The sequence below is a fragment of the Podarcis filfolensis genome (genome assembly GCF_964270895.1).
Source record: "Podarcis filfolensis genome assembly, chromosome: 17".
NCBI lineage: Eukaryota > Metazoa > Chordata > Lepidosauria > Squamata > Lacertidae > Podarcis > Podarcis filfolensis.
This window is the reverse complement of record NC_139621.1, coordinates 12053659-12075568: the sequence shown is the minus strand read 5'-3', so window position 1 is coordinate 12075568 and position 21910 is coordinate 12053659. Positions and strand designations below refer to the sequence as shown.

Here is a 21910-nt window from a genome sequence, read left to right as displayed (position 1 = left end):
AGCTGACTGGTTTTTGCATAGGGAATTGACAGTGAACCTAAAGCCCCACCTCTTATAAAATCATTTCAGCGTCTGCCCACGACTTATATATTTGCTCAAGCATATTAAGGTCTTAGAACTGATGATCGTTCACTCTGTTCCGCTTGTTTTTAAACTGACTGTTTGTTTTACGATAAAGTTTCATTGCTCCGGGGGGAGAGGGAGAGTGGGTTGCTTCGCTGTAATTAATTTGATCTCATGCATTTCTCTGCTGGTTTATGATGGGCGCCTCTCGCTTCCACGCTGAGTTGATGAAGAACAAGCCTTCCAACGCAAACCCGGAAGCTCCATACCCAGACGATGAGCTGACCTACTCTTGCTTTTTAAAAAAATATATTTATGTTTTGTGAGAGGCTGATGGCCAACGACAGCTTCCCGTCCCTGCCGGAAACGTTGCGAAGAACCCCTCGCCCGCCCTTGGAGGGCCACTTCCGGCCTCGCCACAGCAGCGCCCTCTGCGCTTGGGAGGCCTTGCAGCAACCGCCGAAAAAGCAGCGGCTCCTCTGAGGCGGCGATGATGGCGATGGCGGCGGCGGCGGCTGGCTTCAGGTGAGTTGAACTCGCTTCGAGCGGCGGCTCCCCTTCTCCCCTCACGGCGCCCGAGCTCTGGGTTCTCAGCCGTAGCCCGCGGCTGGGACGCGGCGTCGTTGCTTCCCAGGCCCTCGCCGCTACCCTTCCTCCCTCCCCCTGGTCTCGTGAAAGCGCTCTGCACGTGTGAACGCAGCGAGTCGCCGGGATTCCGGGGCGCGAACCCCTAACTAACCGCACGAGGGAGGAGGAATTGGCGGCGGGAGTTTTCGCTCAGGTGTTTGGCGCCGGCCAAGGACCTGCCGTTCCCCCATGGCGGGTTTCGCCGCCTTCCCTCCCCCCGCCCCACGTTGCCGGAGAGCAAGCCGAGCCCTGAGGGCGGGAATCTTGTTTTCCCCCCCGAACTCTGGGAAGACACAGGAAGAGAAAAAGAAAGAGGATGTCAGTATATAGCCCAAGCATTGAGCATGTTATTCTGGGAAGTTATTGTATTAAATATGAATAAATATTTCAATGCACAAGTGTGCTTAAAAGAATGAGAATTTTACTTCCATTCCGCTTTATATTTTTAAGAAAATCTCAAAGCGGTTTGCAGCATATTAAGTCAATAAAACAATCTGAAGAAAGTCAAATATAGAGTATACAGTTATAACATAACAAAAAACGAACATATTATCTTGAAGATTTCAAAATAGAACATTGCAAAGGAGGTCAACTGCAGAATACATTACAAAGGAGCTTTCCCCCTTTTCCAGAATGAGGCTGGATAGATATCTGGAATTTTCTACCCTTTCCCATGCCAAATTTCTCACTTTCAGTTCAATTTTAGCCTCACTAGAGTTGAAAACAAAAATTCTATTTCCCCGATTGGGAACATATAAAATACCGTAGGTTGGTAGATATTTGTGTAACGCCTTCTACTTTCAGTGCTCATATATCACATATATAGGATTTGTATATTCACTTCTTAGACCTAGCAGGGAAAGTGTCCTTTGGCAGAGGAAAGTGTATGAAAAATCTATGTTATTGATGTAACAAGAATAATGTGTTTTGGTAATGTGGGATGACACATAAAGAGAAAAGAGACGATGGCAGCATAGCCCAAGCATTGAGCATGTTGTCATGTAGAAAATAATTGTATCTGTTTAGTGAAAGGGAAGAGAAGAAGAAAAGCCTCTACATATATATATATGTATACACACACACACATGCTTTTTCATTTAAAAAGATAGAGGGCTACATAAATTCAATGTCACAAACCATCATGGCACTAGCCCAGCTTTGAAGAGGTATAAAGATTGGATCGTTATTAGAGGTCAAAGATTGGATCGTTATTAAAAATAAAGACTTGTTAGATCTAGAAGGATTTAATATAAGATTTGGTTGGCACTCTTACCTATGGCGTAACAAGGGAAAGGTTCATAAAGGATTTTCTAACCACATTTTTAGAGGACCACTGCTGGAAGTGTGGGAAAGAAACAAAAAATTATTGGAACAGAAGACCCCTTGGTGGCTATCGCCAATTGATATCCTGACAATAAAAAAACCAAACATCGAAGGAGAAAGATGGACATATGAAGACCTACTAGTAAAAACAGAGACTGGTTGGAGGATTAGGCCTTATGAAGAAATAAAGAACAAATTGACAGGATGGATCCAATTTCACCAAATTAATTCTATATGGTCTGAGGATAAAAAGAATGGGATAAGTGAGAAAAAAATCTAGATTTCAGATTGAAATACTAGAAAGTAAAACAAAACTCCTATCGAAAATGTATAGCCTGTTACTTGAATGGGATACCAAAGATGAAGAAGTAAAGGAGGTAATGATCAGATGGGCAATGGACTTTGGACATAACATAGAGTTTGATAAATGGAAGGCATTATGGAATAAAGGCATGAGATTCTCGGCATGCACAACACTCAGGGAAAATATGTATAAAATGATGTACAGGTGGTATGTAACGCCCGTAAAATTGGAAAAAATATATAAAACTGGTGATAAATTATGTTGGAAGTGCAAGATCAAGGAGGGCGATTTCTATCATATGTGGTGGTTGTGTGAGCCTATCAAAAAATTCTGGGAATCTATTTACAATGAATTAAAAAAAATCCTCAAATATACCTTTATAAAAAAACCCGAAGCCTTTCTGCTGGGGATAATTGGGGAGGAAATCAAAAAGGAAGACCACACACTCTTTCAGTATGCGACAGTGGCTGCCAGAACTCTAATAGCGCAGAATTGGAAGACATCAAAAATCCCAACTATAAACGAATGGCAAACCAAACTATTTGATTATTTAGAACTGGCAAAAATGACACAGAAAATAAGAAATCAAAAAGACATAAAGTTTAATAAAGAATGGAATAAATTTATGACATATATGGAAACAGAGGTAAAAAATCTAAAAATCACAGTAGGTATGACGTAACACTTGTGACGTAAAGAGTCTTTTGAGGAAAAGAAACTGCAGATAAAAAATCATATAATATATTCTGAAACCGAGATGAAGGGAAGTCAATTAATGTTGTGTGTTATTTAGTTATTTAGTTAATGTAAGTTAATTAGTTGGTGTTTTATGTTAGGAGATGTTTTTTCTTTTGTTTTTTTATTATTATTTCTTTTATTTATGTACTCCTTTTTGTATGTATGTGTTATGTATGTTTATTTTTTCACCTGTTTTAATGTTGGATGTAGCAAAATGAATTAAAATCAATAAAAAAAATGAAGAGGTATAATTAATGTTTAGAAAATAGTGACCATTTACAAGCAGCAAAGTAACTTGGAGAAGTCTCTAATCATAGTTATTTTTACTGAAACCAAATTCACATTTGTGGTTAGTTGTATCTGAGTTAATAGGACACATCTGTCAACCAGGCAGTTAAAATATTTCTTTTTTATTTATTATTTTATTTTTCATTATCCATTTCAAATTATTAATTTTCTCAGAATTTGGTTTCCAATCATTAGTAAATGCCAACAGTGATTCTTCTCAAATGAAGCATGTCAACTTTGCCATCTCAGCTAAATTCATTAACTTCAATAACCATTTTTCCACAATAGATAATAATTAGGCTCCACCTTACTCTTGGAGGTAAAATTGAAACAGCCTCACAGAGCTGCTTGTCAGTTGTAAAACTATACAATTGCAGATGATGTAACCCTCCAGCGATTTGACTTTACCCCTAAGGGCGCACTCCTCCATTGTCCCCTGAGACACATATTTAGCGAAGTTTTACTCAGAGTAGGCCCACTGAAATCAATGGGATTTCAGTAAGTCATGACTACTTTGTACTACTTATTTCATTGGGTCTACTGTAAACATTATTCGGTCCGGGTCTCGCTCTTTGTCTTTTTGCAAGCAGTCTCTTTGCAAAACATTTTGTCTTTACAATTCTATTTGTTTTTCAGAACTGTGGAACCTTTGGAGTATTACAGAAGATTCTTAGTGAGTACAGTGAGCATTTGTGTGTGTTAAAACATTGTTGACCCTGAATTTTTTAAAAGTGAGCTATATCTTTGAATTTCAAAATCAGATTAGCCAAAATGGCCTTTTGATTTTCCAGCACCTTTGGTCTGGATCAGAAAATCTTCCCCCAAGGCACCGTGGGATAGTAAGATGATATTTGTCTGTTGGGCGTGCTTCTTCCTTTTTTCAGACTGCTAGATTTCCAGTTAGCATTGGAATTGGGTCTCTACACATCAAATTAAATGCAAGAAGACCCAAATTGTACCATGTTCATGTCTTAGGATTTTACATACAAAGAAAATCTGGTTGGTGGCTGTCTGAATTGGCCCTTTGTGGTTAGGAAGTTTGTATCAGAAGTCTCTTAGAAGTCCAGTTGACTAGACTAGAAGCTGCTTGCACATCTAGTTTAGCCAATTTTACAGTTCCTTTTCATATACGTAGAAGGCATGGCTTTTTTTTTCACCTGGAACTCACCAGAGCTGAGTTCCGGTACCTCTTTGGTGCGTTCCAGCACCTCTGTAGCATTGCAGTGCCGTTTCCCAGCACGGGAGAAGCCCTGCTGGAAGGTCATGCAAAACCACAACTTCTTCTGTATCATTTATTGGGTATATGACAATGTTGCATGTAAAATGAAGACAGTTAATAACCTTGAAGCTAATGTCATATTGGCTTATGTAATAACTGATATAGGAATGGGTGTTCCTATTTGGCACTTTCATATTGTCAGTTGTGAGAGATAGATTGAAATTCCATGAATGTGCCAAACTTTGGACTGTACTCAGAGATGGGTTTTTATCTGCTATGGCCTGAATTTTTTGTCTACATAAATGTGCATATAATACCAATTTATATAAGAATGTATGGGAATATCATATATTGCATTTTTGCACATAAATATTATATATTTGTTTTTCTCTTCCCCCTTACTGTTCCTTCTTTTTTTTCTGTATCACTTTATTTCTTTTAATTGAAATCACTTCGATAAAATAAAATCTAAATAACAAAAAATGTGCATATAATATGAACAATCAGGAAAAAAATGCCTTTGTTCTTGGATTCTGCCCACACGTCATAGCAGTCCATCAAATGCTGGTCTTTAAGAGCCTGTTTTAGTTAAGCTCTTACATTGCTAGTGGATCAGATTAGTTGCTTGTATTTGAGACTTGGTGATCTTTTTAGAAAGAAAACTGCCGTCCTGATGGAAGGGACCTTGGTGAATTCAGAACCACAACTGTCAACATAGGTGAGTGTTTCTTGGTAGACTGGCTGTGCTTTGAATGTATAGTGGTACCTTGGTTTAAGAACAGCCCTGTTTACAAACGATTTGGTTTACAAACTCCGTAAAACCGGAAGTAGTGTCCTGGTTTCTGAATTTTACCTTGGTCTAAGAAAGGAAGCTGAACACTGGAAGGGCACCGGCGGCTGGAGGCCTCTTCAGGAAAGTGCACCTCGGCTTAAGAACGGTTTTGGTTTAAGAACAGGTTTCCAGAACGGATTAAGTTCATAAGCCAAGGTACCACTGTACTAGAAAAGATATGGTCTTCTGTATATTGCAGAACTTTTCCTGTGGGAACTGATAGAAGTGTAACACAGATACAGTGGTACCTCTGATTATGACCTCACAGTAATTATTTCTGGAGGTCCATTCTTAACCTGAAACCATTCTTAACATGAGGTACCACTTTAGCTAATGGGGCCTGCCACGCTGCTGCTGCACGATTTCTCTTCTCATCCTGAGGTAAAGTTCTTAACCTGAGGTACTACTTCCGGGTTAGCGGAGTCTGTTACCCGAAGTGTTTGTAACCCGAGGTGTTTGTAACCCGAGGTACCACTGTACAGATTCCCTTTTTCTCACCCTCACCAAAGACAGGTTCTAATTTAATTAATGATGTAACAAAAAGCAGTTGTCGTGACATCCAACCTTAGCACCAGCTGGCAGGCAATTTCCCCTGTGATCTGCCTGTCCATCACACCCAACTTACTCTGTTTCTAACAAGCGAGTCACCCACTACCAGGATCCCTCCACCGCATGGAGGAGTATCCTCAACATGAGAGGATAACTGTTTGCCCCTCAAGGAATAGATCCCACCTAAGGGATCATTTCCCTTCCTCAAGACGCTCATTCTCCATGATAGCAGGGGAACTGTCATCCTGGGAGTGGGGCAGTGTTATCTCATCCCAAACCAGCCTGTCTGCGTCTCTCAGTTTCTCCAGGTCAGCCAACTTGACCTCAAGGGAACAAATTTGTTCCCTGAGGGCCAGGAGCTCATTGCATCATTACACACCCATGACCCATCTGTCCATCAGGCAGATAGTTTTACATGTGACAAACTGTACTATGTGCTGGAAAGCCACCATACCCCTTGTGGCTTTAAATTTATTTTATTAGTTTATTGTGTTACTTTATTTGGGGACTTGGGAGTTTGTTCAAAGGGTGGAGGGACAGAGTAGTCTGCCCTGGCCTCTTTCTGCTCAGCACTGCTTAACTCGCCTGTTTGCTTGACCCTTCATCAGCTGGGGCTCCCTCACTAGGCTGCTCTAGATGTATAAGAATCACTCTCTTCCCCCAGCTGCTAATACAGCCAAAGAGATTAGAAAATATGGCTCTGATTCCAGAGAGTAAGAATTCAAAAGTTGGGTGGCTTCTTGCAGAATTATAGAAAGGCAGGGTCACAAGAAAACAAATCTTACAATTTTTCTTCAAAAAAAACCTCAGCAAAACCCTGAGTATGGAATGCCTCGACAACTCTGAATAGCTAATAATCTATTTGTAATCAATGTCTTATTCTGCAAGCAGTGTTAGTGCTGCCAGTGTGATTTGCAAAGGTTATTTCACAGGTAGAAAGCTTTGATTTTGTTAAATGGTCTCTTTTTAGGTTCAATTACAACTGCGGATGGCTCTGCCCTTGTGAAGTTAGGAAACACAACAGTAATATGCGGCATTAAGGCGGTAGGTTTGTGAATAGTTTTCTTTTAACTTAATGTAGTTTCAGGATACACAATCCATATGGATCCAATAGGGCCTCAGAACTCTGTAGCATTTTTTCTCTGCCTTACTCTGTTGACGGAATAGCAGACTTGACACAGTTATCCACTTCAGATGAGACGAAAACCAAACTTTTCCCATTAGTGGCAAGCCTTGGCCTCAAGCACTAAGCCAGTCCCCTTCCCTCCTTCATATGCAATGAAGGCTTTTTGTGGTTTGAAATAAACGGGCTTTCTTGTATATCCAAATATGGGAAGCTGGCTTGTTCAAACTACAAATGGTTAAAGGAGGGTCAAAAAGCATCCTGGTCATTTAACTGCCTTGATCACACTTCCCCATATTCAGACATAAAGGAGAACTGGCTTATGCCTGACCACAAAAGGAAACTTTAAACTTCATGTGTGAAAGAGGAAAGGGAATGAGGGAAGCACAGAAGTTGAGGCTTGCTATGGTGCATTCCCATAACAAGCAACCAGTTTTTCATTACTGCTAAGCCAGATCAGTGTCTTCCAAGGGCCTTCTATAACTGCTTTCCTGAAGAGCCCGGATGATGAAGTGAGAGGGTGGATAACGCCCTTGGCTATCCACAGGTGACATGCAACTTGTGTTGTAGCTCATTGATTGCCGCACAGAGCACTTTTTTTGCTACAAGCAGTAGAAATGCTGTGTTGAACCACCATAGTGTCTATAAAGCACTATCCACCAGAACTGTTCAGGGTGGGAATCGCTGACTACACCTGAGGCTGTCTCTGCCCATTTGGCAGGCGCAATCTCTTGGCTGTTTGGATAATGGAATACAGTGGTACCTCGGGTTAAGTACTTTATTCGTTCTGGAGGTCTGTTCTTAACCTGAAACTGTTCTTAACCTGAAGCACCAATTTAGCTAATGGGGCCTCCCGCTGCCGCCGCTCGATTTCTGTTCTCATCCTGAAGCAAAGTTCTTAACCCGAGGTACTATTTCTGGGTTAGCGGAGTCTGTAACCTGAAGCGTATGTAATCCGAGATACCACTGTACTTGGATATTGCCTACAGGAGCAGGGGGCAGGTATGCAACATTTCATAGCCAGAGAGAAGCAGTGTGTGTGTTGTGTGTGTGTAGGCCACATTTCCTTGGAGGGCATCTCTCAGGGACTGCATGGCGGCAGTGGGTGGGGGTGGAGCCAAAAGTGCAAAGGGCCCAGAGCCACTCCTCTCCACCCTCTTTTTCATATGCACCCTCTCTTTCTCCCCCATCTCTTTAAGCTTAATTGGTGCACTAGGGGGATTTTCAGGAAGCTTGCAGCACAAGGGCGCAGTGGGAGCCAACCTCTGCTCATTTGCCTTCCCCACAACAATTAGGGTTAAAAATCAGCGTCCATAGATGCCAGTTAGTAAGATGTTGTGTGGAGGAGAAACTAAAGGCTGGATGCGGGAACAGGCCCGGGGTGAGGGGATGGCCTGTCTGGCCCATGTATCAGAAGCACCACCCACTCCAATTTAGAGCCATTGTGTGTTCGGAATTTTTACCTCTGCTGTTTTTAAATTATCAAGAGTTAAATGCTGTGCGTTTTGCAATTTGCTAGAATCTGGGTGGGATAAAACGTTAAAATATCAAGAGAATTGGGAGTTACCTGAAAATGGTTAGAATCAAAAATTAGTCCCACGTTAAATCATATGGCATGAAAAAGCTTAAAGTGTTATACTCGGATAGGAAAAAGCCCCAGCCTGCTGTTTACAATGTTTCCATTTAAATTTATTACACCATGAATAAATGAGAATGCAATACTAGATATGCCATTGTATTTTAATGGATGTGTACATTTTGTCATTAAAATAATAATGAACTGCTTTAAATATTTGTAAAACATAGGGAAAATAAACAGTGATACCAAATGTGTGTTGAACTTAAGAAAAGGTCAAGAAAAACCATTTCTAAACTTCTAGTTCTAAACATTTCCTCTTAACATTTTGCACACAGGAATTTGCAGCACCCCCTATTGATTCCAGTAACAAGGGATATATTGGTAAGGTTTGGTTAGTTACTATTTTCCTGAAACGACAAGTGATTTTGTTGATTCTCTAGTGATTAGAATGATACTTTGGCAATTCCATTTGAATTCATGGTACTCCTGATGTTTTACAACATTACACTTATTCTGAAATGTAGTTAGCGTATTGGTGAATTGATATACAGTACTTGTATTTTACACAGTGGCGTAGTTAAGGAGGGGTGGGGGGCAGTCAGTACTGGGGGGCAGCTTCCGGAGGGCGGCCAAACCATAGGACATGGGTGGTGCACAGCCTGCAGGGTGCCCCAGCCGCCTCCTCCCGCTCAACCGTGGCCACCCTCCAGCGGGCCCAGCGCTGCCGGAAAAAAACAGCACGGGGTGTGGTGCCTGGAGGGTACTCGGAATACCCTTCCCCTGTGGGCAGTTTGCCTTGCCCCCGTGCGCAGCGCACGCACCCCTGCCCCGAGTTGCTTGCTATGCTGCTGATTTTACACGAATTATCTTACAGTAAAAGTATTATCCTATGCATGTCTGCTGGAAAGCAATTTATTTTTAAGTCGCACTTTTCAGGCACAAAAAATTAAAAATGAAGTAATTTCAAATAAAGCCCACAAAATTCCACAGGGAAATATATATAATAGCAGTCCCGCCCTGCCCTTCTTGGCTACGCTCATGGGGGGGGGGCACAGGGAGGAAACCAGGTCGAAAGGGGGTCATGGTCAGAAAAAAGTTGGGAAACTGCTCTATCTTACAGCAGCTTAAACTATTTTGTAGAATAGTACTCTACTTCGTAGCTTCTAGTGAAGCTTCTTATTCCCCCACCACTTCAAACCCTGCACTTTAATAAAATTTAGATAGCTTTTTTGATTCATTCTCCACTAATAAACAAACAACCAAGTGATAAACGTGTTTCAAACTATATTTATTCAATTTGCTTTTTGATTCACAATTTTTTCCCCTCAGTTCCTAACGTGGACCTTCCTCCACTCTGTTCATCAAGGTTTCGACCTGGACCTCCAGGGGAAGAGGCTCAGGCAGCTAGTCAATTCATTGCAGATGTGATTGAAAAGTAAGAAATGTTTTTGTTTTGTTTTTTCAATAAAAAGGGGGAGATCAAATGGATTTTTGTCTTCATTGCATTACTGGTTTAGTTCACAGATGGTTCAGAAAGAAGACCTGTGCATTGTAGAGGAGAAGGTAAGTAAAAGTTCATAAAGAATATTAATTGGGGAGTGATTTGAGGACTAGTTGGGCACCCTTGAACCAGTTCAGCTCCAGTTCACATAGAAAAGTTCTAAGTGTTAATTAATTATTGTGATATCTTCCTACTCCTACTATTATGACAGGGAGCTTATAACCCAGGGGTAACTAATATGGTGTTCTCCAGATTCCACCGGACTACAACTTCCATAAACTCCCAAGTCCACATTTAACTATATAATACAGCAGACATGTCCAACTGGTCGATCGTGGTGTGATAGATTGTCTCCCCCCCAATCAATCCAATGGGTAGATCACTGCCAGTTTTTTAATAGTGGGAGTAGATCGCAGTCTCTTGGGAGTTGGACATGCCTGCAATACAGTATAATGCAGAGATGCCTGGGGAAAGAAAAAGGTGCTGAAATCTAAGCAACTTCATATGGGAAAAGGTGGTCCTGAGCTGCACAAAGGCCTTAAAGGTAAAAACCAGCACCTTGCATTGGGCCTGGAAACAAATTGGCAGCCAGTGCTCTTGTGCAAGAGCCAGTGAATGTTTATAAAGTTATAGTGCATTGTTATAGTACAATATAGCTGCATTTTGTTGTGTACATTTGCAGACTGGGACTTTAGTTTTCTGGGTAATGGCCCGTGCTTTTTAATTCTTTTCAGTCTTAGTTTTTGGGAAAGTCCTGTGAAGGAACACATTGACTTACTTACGAAAGTGTTTTTCAAACCTTTTCACTCTTGTGATGCCCCTTAAGAGCCTTTTCAGTATTTAACTTAACAGAGCGTATTTCCTTAGATTGCTTGGGTTCTATACTGCGACATTATATGCTTAGACTATGATGGAAACCTCCTGGATGCCTGTATGTGTGCTTTACTAGCAGCCCTAAAAAATGGTAAGTTGCCCAGTTATAGTTGCAAACTTTAAACGATTGTAGATTGTGCCATCCAGTATTTTTAAAAGTATGCAGTAAATTTCCTATGAAGGTCTGAACCTTGTAGTAGAGATGTAAGCCAACTGGGTAGCGATTGAGTGTCCACTGCTGCTGGCATCACAGCTCTGGTTCCCTTTTTCCAGTGCTCCTCTGAAGGTTAGCAGCTGCAATTTTAATTGCCTACAATACCCTAGAATTATGCTGTTATACTAATTATAAAGTTGGATCCCCAACCTTCATGAAAGTTGTGGCACTACCAGGGTTGCCATATGCCCAGATTTTCCTGGACATAGCTGGAATACTGCAGTTGGCAGCAATGCCTGGGTGGAAATCAGGTAAAATGTCTGGGAAAATCCAGACGTATGGTAGCCCATGTTGGCAGTGCCGTTTCCCCATAAAAATAGCTCAAAAATTGCCATTTTTGAAAAGTGATTTTGCCCATTTAAAAACGCTCAACAACTTTTCTGTCCAGATTTTCACTGTTTGAAATATGGCAACCCTAGGCACTATATCTTCACCATTTGTTCTCCTCAGTAAGACCACTTACCCATCCAGCAGACATGCCTGGAGGCGGCGTCTCACATTGCAAATCCTTCTAACCCCACAAGATGTACCTTTGCAGGGGGAATTGGCTGCCCCACAGATGAGAGGTAGGGGCTGTTAGCTGGCAGGGCCTCCCAGCCTGCCTACCTAAACGAGTCCTGTCATGAAGGGGCAAAGTGAATTTTTAGGTCTCGTAAACACATGCTATAGATGCTTTAATCTACCTCATGAGAGGAGACTTGATATCCAACTTATTCAACAGGGAGGGTCTGAGATGGTAAACCTTTGGGATATAGGAAAGGTTTGGCCTTAAGATCCCCTATCTCTGTGAAATTATTCAGAGCTGGCTATTGAAAGAGGATAAAGCTCCCATTGTTCTCTGTATTGTAATGATTGCAAAATGTGAAACTTGAGGCTTTTTCCTGCAAGATGATGTGCAGTTTCCAGGGTGGAACCTGGAGACAGTTAGACAGCTGAGTAATGGCTTAATCCTCAGGAAGTTTCAGACTGGGACAGAAGACAGAACATTAGGCACCCCGGGTATTCAGATTTTTGTTTTAAATAAGTTTTTTATTGAACTTTTTTCACAAAAACAAAGTAGTACAAAATCACCGTAGTGGCACAAAGCATGAGAAAAATGTGGTAGACAATGATGGCTACAGTAACAAAAAGACAAACAAAACTAAAAAAGGTTAGTTGCAGGTCTGGCCAAAACTACTGAGTCAATCCAAAAGGACAGATGGGATGTTGGAGCATATTATCTTTTGTTATTAACCTACATATCAATTAAAGCTGTATGTCACAGAACTTATCTATACTTATTTCTCCCCTTTCTTTCTGATCTGGGTGGAATTTGCTATTTTGTTTGGGGACAGAAGGCACAGTCTTGCATTTGTCCTTTGTTTGCACAAGGACTTCCCAGTGCCTTCACCTCAGACAACTTGGTTTCCTTTTAGGGAACAGAAGCCAAGTTAGATCTTGAAGCTCTATTCATGTTTCATAGCTTCAGCCGTAGGCATTAGTTGCAAAGGACCAGGCTGCAAAGTGGGGAAAGTCGAGGGTGGCATCAGTAATGAAAGCTATTGCTTAGTGAGTTTCTAATACATTCTGCAAAGCCTGGCTGCATCTTGGTTCGGATTTTCTTTTGGATCATTCAGCAAAGAAGGAAAGCTTATGCAAACAGGGAACCTGAAGAGGCGCCTCTGATAAAAGTGGATGCCTTGGGTTCCTGCTATAAGGTGGCCTGTCTGCATTTTTCTCCCGAGTCTTTCAAAACCTCATTCCCATTCATAGGCAAAGTGGTATGAGAAAAGAGCTGCTGTGGGTACTTCAAGCAGTGATATTAAGGTCCTCCATGGTCTGCTCAAGGATGGAAAGCCTTTGAGCAAAGTTACTGGATTTCTTACTTAGTAAAGGGGCAACCCATTTCACCTTGAGTACATTTAATACTTTTACTTCTTGCTGGAATTTGGATTCCAGAAAAACAACAACTGATTTCTCATGGGAAGAGGATCCTGTGCTGTAGTATTGGTTGTTGGGTCAACCTGAGAACCCAGTGGTTGAGTAGGTTGATTTTTGGGTCAGTGAGAGGATAAATCTCTGGGCAGCAAAACTGAGGATTTGGGGAATAATAAGCAACTATCTCAAAGGAAGGATCCTATGCACTATAGCTTTCCCAGAATCAAGTCTATGCTTTAACCTCCTGTGGGTCTTCCCCTTGACAGGAGATGGTTCAGAGAACAATGAGGAAAGGGCTGCACTTCTATGAGCATTTGTCCCTTACCTTTTACTCTGTACGGAAACCTAACAGCAATAGCATCTTTTAAATTGGGAGTCTCAGAAGTATTAGAATTCTGTAAGAGCAGGTACCTCTTGCCAATCAGTTTGTTGTTCCCTTTGTAGCATTGCTATCAGTCAGGAACATAAGGGCTTATGGAATGTTCCTGTGCCATTTGGTGGCCAGGAAAATACTGAGATTTGATTGGTATTGGAATGGCACTGCAACATTCACCTAGAGGCAGAACTAGGCTGGGCGGTGCTGGATGAGTCCTGGCAGCCCAATGCGTGTGGGATTGTTGCAAGAGACTGTCGGACAATGAGCGATCTGCAGTTTGACCTTAGCTGCAGAATGATGCCTGGTTGAAATAAAGAGTTAAAAAGGAGGTGCTATGAGATGAAGTTGAAAAGGGAATGAGTGAAGAGGCATTGGGTTTTTGTTTGAAAAGAATGGAAGACAGGAAACTGGGAAAAGCAAAGATGGTGTTAAGAGAGCAATGTGAGTAAGAGTAGAGGCAGCTTGCGTGCTGGAGAAGACAGGATTGCTTCAGCTTGAAGCAAAAGACAGGAGACGAAACTGGAGGAGCAGGAAAAGGGGTCAGCAAAGCCTTCAAGCAAGCTGAAGAAGCAATAACGCAACTGAGAAGCAAAAGTACCCGGCTTTGTATTGACCCAGTCTCTCAGATACTCCCCCCCCCATTTGTGTCCCAAGTCTTGTAAGTCTCACCTGCCAAAATAGAAATAAAAAACCACAAATAGCTTTGAAATTTTAACCTAGCTCAAATCCTGCACTGTGCAGTATCCTGGCCTTCCCCCCAGTTGCTCTTTTGCAGTTTGCAAAAAGAATATGATCTTTTATATCCCCCCACCCAGGAGGTGGGGGAGATACAAAGACAATTTAAGACTCTGCCAGCAGGGTAAGGATGGAGGAAAACTTTGTGTTCCTACATCTATTTCCAAGTGTGGTTTCTCTCTTTTTGGTTGAAAAAACAATTTCTTTCTTTTTCAAAGGGAGAGGTTCTGTTTAAATCAGGAGGTCTTTTGATACATTGGCCCTACGGACACCAGAGCTCTACCTTTGGATAAATCCAATTTATCCTATGGCTCCTGAGACGCCTTTTCAGAGACCCAAGGCACCCTAAATATCTTACTTTACACTTCAGTTCCGGTTGCTAATGACAAATACACAGTAATCAAGTATTTCTATGTTTTTCCAAACTTCTAAGTCAGAAGCATAGTGCTGCATATTACTTTCTCTTCATTGTCACACATTCCTTCCAGAATGCCCCTATTCCTCCCTTACCAAAAAACACCCCTCTCTTTAAAGGAAGACCTCAGTTCTACTTTCTCAATAATTGCTTTTGTTATTTCAGTCCTTTTACCTGCCGTTACTGTAAATGAAGAAACGGGGTTAGCAGAAGTTAACTTCAAAGAGAAGACCCCTTTAACTATTAAAAAGCAACCGGTGGCTACATCATTTGTGCTGCTTGAGTAAGTATCCACAAAGTTTTCTAAAGCACGTTAAATGTGAAACGGGACTGCGGAGAATACTGGGGGCAGGTACCATGTTATAGCTCTTGTATGATGGTTTTGCTTCTTCAGTGTTTCTGAGAGCATCAGAATCAGTGAAAACCTTCACTGTATAAACCATTCTAAGAATTTATTATTACTTTTAATCATCCTCTTGTAAGAACCTAGTTTTATTTCAATACTAGTCTACTGTCAGAGCTTTCTAATAATTATTTCAGGGAGTATGTAAACGAGCAAAACAGCTTTGCTGTTGTTAACTCTCATGCATTAGACTATCTCAGAATAGCACTGAACGGTGTAAACCCATGCAAATTACTGCATAACTCTTCCTGTATTTTGCAAGCAACATGTCTGTACCTCTTACATAAAATCACTCCAACTTTTGCATTTTTGTGTGTCCTCAAAAGCACAGTAATACTTGTTGACCCAACTGCAGAAGAGGAAGACCTGGCAACTGGGAATCTAACGATTGTAACTGATGAAGAAGGCAAACTGTGTTCTGTTTATAAGCCAGGTACTGTGCCAAACTGTAATGACCTTGTGGGTCAACTAATCAGTCATTCATTAAAAGTATTTGGCAAACTGCAGTTCTGCAATGAACACACAGCATATTTTAACTGCACCTATAGCTGGCCCAAAGCGCTATATTCATTTTCATCACCATTTTAAGTATTGCTTTACTCCATGAAATTGTAATATGCAACAGGTTTCACTCATTAGTGTGGCAGCTCTCAAATCTGCTTTTTTAAAGCCAATGTGATAGAAATGTTACAATTATACTGACATTGTTTTTCCCCCCTATTTCCTTTTAAGGAGGAAGTGTAATAACAGGCACAAAACTTCAAGACTGTATCAGCCGGGCAACAGTACGGCACAAAGAAGTGAAGAAACTGATGGATAAAGTGATCAAAAGCGTACAACCAACATAAACAATGGGTCTCTTAAGTAATTTGTAAAAAGTGTATTTGCTATGTTGCACAAACTCCTTATCTCAAACAGAGACTACATTTATAAAGCTCAATTATTTCAAAATATCAGTCCACCTTGAAATATGTACAATACTGCAAACTGCTTCTTAAAATATTATGACTTTTTATAAAAAAACACAATTTTTTGTTAGGGAAATAAATCTTGTTCTTCAGGATTTGTTGTTGTCAAATGCAATCCTACATGCTTCAGTATAACAACATTCAATTTCCCCAGAAAACTATATTTTTCTATTTTAAAAACCCCCTTTAAATTTAAATATACATTCTATCTCAAGTGCAGAATCACTGAGGTGCTTCTCTTTGTTTTTTGACTGCCTGCCTGAATGATGGTGTCGTAGTTGACGTGCTTGTGCTGCTGCCACCGCCATAACCATTTGAAGGTGCAAGAAGCGTAACTGCTGCCAGGAAGGAGAAAAGAAGAAACCTTTTAGAGCTGAGATTTCACTTCAAGAAAAAAATGATGACATGATTCATCAGCGGGTTTTCCCCCCATGTGAGACGTTTGAAATAATTAGAAAATATATGGCTTTTACTTGTCTTCACAAGAAGGCAAGAACAAAATTTTTGACATATTCAAAAATGAATTTAGGAACTTAAAAAATCAAGTTGCCAGTTTTTAAAGGCTCGGCTTATCACAGGAGGAAAACAAGTCAGCAAGACTTCTCACTATGGTAGATGCAGGGAGCTTTTTTGGGGACCCAGATGTTTTATTTCCTCGAACCTTGTGGCCTAATTTGGACAAGTGGGTGTGACCATTCCTTCTGAATCATAGCATGCCAGTTGACTGATAGGTGGGCTGCCCTGCCCACCAGTCAAAAGTGCCTGTCAGGTGAGGGGAGATAGCAACCAAGCAGGTTTCGACTCGCCACAAATAAGCCATGTCTCCCTGTATACCTGAAGGAGCGTCTCCATCCCCATTGTTCAGCCTGGACACTGAGGTCCAGCTCCGAGGGCCTTCTGGCGGTTTCCTCGCCACAATAAGAGAGGCTACAGGGAACCAGGCAGAGGGCCTTCTCGGTAGTGGCACCCACCCTGTGGAACAACCTCCCATCAGATGTCAAGGAAATAAACAATTATCTGTTTATTTAGAAAACATCTGAAGGCAGCCCTGTTTAGGAATTTTAAAAAATGTTTTATTGTGTTTTAAATATTCTGTTGGGAGCTGCCCAAAGTGGCTGGGAAAACCCAGCCAGATGGGCCGGGTATAAATAATAAATTATTATTTTTATATTATCCCTGTCTCACATGATGCCCAGTGGACAAGGTTTGGTGAAAACAGGTTAGATCTTGCCTGTCTCTGCACTACAGTTTGATTAGACAGGTCATATACCATGCAGTTGGAGCACTCTTGCTTATGTAATTCAATGCAGTCAAAATAACCAGCCCTGTCCACTACATGTGGGAACACTGAGGACAGCCTTGCCAATGGCTTTTGTAACCACTTGTGGTAGTTAGTTAGCAATTTCAGTATGAATACACTCTAGATCAGTTAATTTTTTCACACAAATGGCAGCCGCAGTTCGCACATTTTATATAGAAAAAACATGCTGCTGCAGTCCCACTTGTGTATGGAAGGTAAAATATAAGCCAATATAAAATATAAGCCTTCAGAAATGATGGGGATCTGTGTCAGCGCAGTGGTGGTCAGGTGCAGGGGGTTTGTGTTAAGCGCTGGGAAATGTTTTTGGACAAGGACGCCTAGAAAGAGGATGGGCTCTCTCTGAACCAAAACAGGCAAGCTGTAGGAAATGAGTATCAAAAAGTTGCAGAGCAGCTTTTAAAACTTGGCTCGTGCAGAAAACGGACAGCAGCTCGTCAGCATGTGGTTTGGGGATTATTATTCCATAGGAGATGAGGATGAAAATGTTCCAGGTATTCTAATGAGGATACGCTAGAACAGGGAAATGAGTGTGCAGTAAGATGCAACACCCATATGTAATAAACTGAAGGTCTGCAAGGGAAAATGCATTTAAAAATGGACACAATAGTAACAGGTGGCCGCAAGGGGAGTGCTGGAATGCTTTTAAATGAGCCCATAGACAGAGTAGATGCATAGCTGTCAACTTTCAGATTTGAAAATAAGGGATCAGCAGCCTCACCTGTCCTGGGGACAGTCTACGGGATATCTAACAATCCGGGATAGCAGTGGGAAGTGGCGGGAAAAGGCGCTGGAATAAGGGAATTTCCCGCAAAAAAGGGGAAGGTTGACAGCTATGAGTAGATGTAATGAAAACCTTGTGGAATGGAGGGAACCAGTGGAATAGGGCTATTCCTGGAGGAGGAATCTATTGATGGTGTCATGCTGTATGGCAAAGAAGGTATAGAGCATAGGTAGAAAAAACCCGACCTCCAGGGCAACAGTGGTTAGACAAATTTGCAGCAAAACAGCCCTGTAAGGATGCTTGAGCAACATACCTGCTGCTGCCTGAGGCTGCATAAAATTCCCTACTCCGGTCAGGTTAACGACAGTTGACTGCTGAGCTGATAAGGTCTGGTCTTGATTCGTGGAAGCTTGATCAGAACCCTAGCAAAGAGAGAGGAGGTTAATAGATAAAAAAGGTAACGGAGCAGACCACAGTTAATACCGGAACACTCGGAACTGGGCAATGTTCTGTTGCTTTCTTGGTGGCTGGCTGGACGCCTATGGGAAGCCCCAGATCAGGGCCTAAGCAAAAAGCATTTAATCTTCCTCTGGGAAAAAAAAATACTCCTAGCTACAGCAAGAGTTGGGACACGGGTGGCGCTGTGGGTTAAACCACAGAGCCTAGGACTTGCCGATAGGAAGGTTGGCGGTTCGAATCCCCACGTCGGGATGAGCTCCCGTTGCTCGTCCCTGCTCCTGCCAACCTAGCAGTTCAAAAGCACGTCAAAGTGCAAGTAGATAAATAGGTACCGCTCCGGCAGGAAGGTAAACGGCATTTCCGTGCGCTGCTCTGGTTCGCCAGAAGCGGCTTAGTCATGCTGGCCACATGACCCGGAAGCTGTACGCCGGCTCCCTCGGCCAGTAAAGCGAGATGAGCGCCGCAACCCCAGAGTCGGTCACGACTGGACCTAATGGTCAGGGGTCCGTTTACCTTACAGCAAGAGTATAAGAGCTATCTGCCATATAACTGATGAGGACCACAAGATAATTTCCAAAGTACTTTCTAGGATGGTGCAGAACTAAGAGTGGTTTCCTGCAAGCCATAGTGTGTAAATTAGGAGTCAGTCTCAGGAATGTGGACTCCTACCCATCCATAGTGACATCTCCCCTTTCCAGCATTCACAGTATTTCTCTCTGTGGGTGCTGATGGAAGCAATGGTTAACATAAACACCGATTACCCATAACCACAGTTCACAGTGGGGTGTTCATAAAGTGAAACTGGTGAATTCTGAGAAGCGGGGGTGGGGGAAAGTCTTCAAAACATTGACTCTCAAATTGCAAACCATGGTTTGCATGGAGCCTGGGTTCCAGCTATACCAGCTCTCTTGTTGTCTGTGCAGTCTATTCGTGGACTATTAAGGTGCTATCCAAGAAGGACCACCATACCATTTCCCTGTTCAAAGCAAGCTTCTACAAGAAAAAGATGAGTCTATGAACACTTCTAAAAGCTTATTACTCACAGGGAACTTTCTCTGACCTATAGGAAGTACCAACTCTGGAAATTATGCCCTACAGTGAACAACTATCTGATTGATATTGCTGCCCAAGTTTATAATGAATTGAAAAAAATGTTGAAATATACATTTATAAAGAAACCAGAGGCCTTTCTTCTTGGAATAACAGGTTCGGAATTGCCCAAGAAAGATGTTAATCTATTTTTGTATGCCACAACTGCGGCTCGTATTTTGTTAGCTAAAAAGTGGAAAACCCAAGAATTACCAACAGTAGAAGAATGGCAGATGAAGATGATGGATTTTATGGAGCTAGCCAATCTAACCGGAAGAGTCCACGACCAGAAGGAGGAGGAACACCACGAAGAATGGAAGAAATTTATTGATTATTTAGCTAAATTTGTTAAGCTAAAATAACTGGAAATAGCCTCCAGATACTTAATGGGCTTAGGATTGTATTTATGTTAACTGATAAAATAATATGTTTAATACAAGGAGAAGATTTAAAGATGTTAATGTTTAATTTAAAGGGTATTAAAATTGGGATGTGGAAAACCGTTATAAGGATATGCAATGAAATTCAACTAAGGGGAGACGAGGAAGTCGTTCTACAAAGTAAATAACTGTTATTTTCAATAAGGTTATGATTTATGTTTGTTATGTTTTGTTTGTTTTATGTTTTTGTTTGTCGTTGATATTGTAAAAACGAATAAATTTTTTGCAAAAAAAGGATATTGCTGCCCAAGTAGCAATTTTAACATACCCAGATATAAAAAATATTTCTCTCTCACTTGAATCAACCTCATTGCATGACAACAATTTCAGCACAACTTATGTGGCTGTTTGCTTATCAGTATCATGCCAAATAATGCATGTGATTATGTTATTTTTATTGGGTTGTATCCAATGAAGTCATCCCATTTGGACAAGGACTTCTGGTTATGCAACAGGATTTCCTCTTCCTTGTTTGTATGTGATGCCAATAAAAGGTTTGATGATGATGATGATTTCCTCTTCCTGCATGGAACCCCTCGCAGCTTTTCTGGGGGTTCATCTAACACCATGGAGCAGATTTGGGGGGCATGGTTCTGAAGGTTAGGAAAGGTATTTTGCTGAGAACCACTGCCAGTCAAATAGACATTTCCAATCTACAGCAAAAAATGGCTTGATTCAGTTTAAGGTAGCTTTAGCTGCTCAATTGTTCTTTGATGAGGTTAACTCTTGACTTTGACTGTCCTTATTCCAAGTCCTTTTCATGTGTAGCTACAAGTAACTATCTCTCCACACATATTCCCACAGGCAGCATGTATATGCTTATAATATTAGTTTCAACAGGAATGCCTCACCTGATCTCCCTGCTGTTGAGGACTAGGTGTTGTAGGCTGCTGTGATGAAAACTGGGATAGCTGCTGCTGTTGTTGCTGGAGGGGATTGAAAATCAGGGAGCCACCTGGAAGCTATTAGGTTTAAAGACAAGGGAGGGATAGGTCAGTTTGCCTCATTCTCCTATGATAAGCTACATCACAACCAAGACAGAGATGACATTTAATATTCTTTGAAAATTTTGTTTGTGGCTTCACAAAAAATTAGTATTGCTGTTTTCAAGACTGGTGTCAGCAGGAAAGTACTTGCTACAATAGCACCCCTCCTAGAGAAGTCCCCTCCTCCATTTCAACAAAATTTGGGGGGGGGGGGGGGTTCTAGTGTGGTGCATCTAGATCACAATCAGGAAAGAAGCCAAAAGCAAAGAAAACAAAGTACCGTATTTTTTGCTCTATAAGGCTCACTTTTTCCCTCATAAAAAGTAAGGGGAAATGTGTGTGCATCTTATAGAGCGAATGCAGGCTGCGAAGCTATCCCAGAAGCCAGAACAGCAGGAGGGATTGCTGCTTTCAATGCGCAGCAATCCCTCTTGCTGTTCTGGCTTCTGAGATTCAGAATTTTTTTTTCTTGTTTTCCTCCCCCAAAAACTAGGGGCGTCTTGTGGTCTGGTGCGTCTTATAGAGCGAAAAAAGACAGTATGTTTTGTGCAGCCACACACAAAAAAGTCTAACCTGCTCACCCAGTCCACAATTCATTCTACTCATTTGGTCAGACTTGTATGTCCAGCCTAGGCCCCCCAAGAACCTCAATCTCTGCTAATAGCTGCAAAATTTGCACTTGAGAAATGCTGGAAAGAGCATTTAACCTAGCTTGCTAAATTTCTTCTTCAACTGCTCCCCCCTATCCATTTTTCCTTGCAGAGTAAAGAAATATGTGTCTAGCTTCCTTTGTTGTTGTTGTTTAGTCGTTTAGTCGTGTCCGACTCTTCGTGACCCCATGGACCAG

The 21910-nt window shown here is 41.6% G+C and overlaps 2 protein-coding genes across 14 annotated transcripts in view; one reads left to right on the top strand and one right to left on the bottom strand.

Moving 5' to 3' along the window:
• The first annotated feature begins 411 nt into the window (after positions 1-411).
• On the top strand, positions 412-16142 carry EXOSC8 (exosome component 8). 4 transcript variants are annotated; one of them, XM_083593895.1, is made up of 11 exons: positions 420-588; positions 3980-4016; positions 5217-5280; positions 6914-6987; positions 8981-9026; positions 9975-10080; positions 10163-10208; positions 11014-11110; positions 14842-14959; positions 15406-15512; positions 15812-16142. In XM_083593895.1, exons 1-11 carry the CDS (start codon positions 554-556, stop codon positions 15925-15927), a joined length of 846 nt encoding a protein of 281 aa, XP_083450021.1. In that variant the 5' UTR covers positions 420-553; the 3' UTR covers positions 15928-16142. The 4 variants fall into 4 exon arrangements, with proteins under 4 accessions (XP_083450020.1, XP_083450021.1, XP_083450019.1 ...); XM_083593893.1 differs by lacking the exon at positions 420-588 and adding an exon at positions 826-1856 and having other exon boundaries at positions 3301-4016; XM_083593894.1 differs by having other exon boundaries at positions 412-588; positions 15406-16142.
• SUPT20H (SPT20 homolog, SAGA complex component) overlaps positions 12242-21910 on the bottom strand; it is a 39179-nt gene continuing 29510 nt past the window's right edge. For 6 of the 10 annotated variants that reach the window (XM_083593183.1, XM_083593179.1, XM_083593181.1 and 3 more), the window contains exons 22-24: positions 20929-21039; positions 18403-18511; positions 12242-16385 (exon numbers count right to left, since the gene is read on the bottom strand). In XM_083593183.1, coding sequence (XP_083449309.1) covers positions 16270-16385; positions 18403-18511; positions 20929-21039 — 336 coding nt within the window. In that variant the 3' untranslated portion in view covers positions 12242-16269. The remainder of the gene's footprint in view (positions 16386-18402; positions 18512-20928; positions 21040-21910) is intronic. The other 4 variants (XM_083593182.1, XM_083593184.1, XM_083593187.1 and 1 more) reach the window with 1 other exon arrangement.

Coding starts and splice junctions, on each gene's coding strand:
- EXOSC8 (XM_083593892.1), top strand. CDS start 3,849: ATGACTACTTTGTACTACTTATTTCATTGGGTCTACTGTAAACATTAT. Junction 4,017..5,216: donor AGTATTACAGAAGATTCTTA/GTGAGTACAGTG, acceptor TGATCTTTTTAG/AAAGAAAACTGCCGTCCTGA. Junction 6,988..8,980: donor TAATATGCGGCATTAAGGCG/GTAGGTTTGTGA, acceptor TTTTGCACACAG/GAATTTGCAGCACCCCCTAT.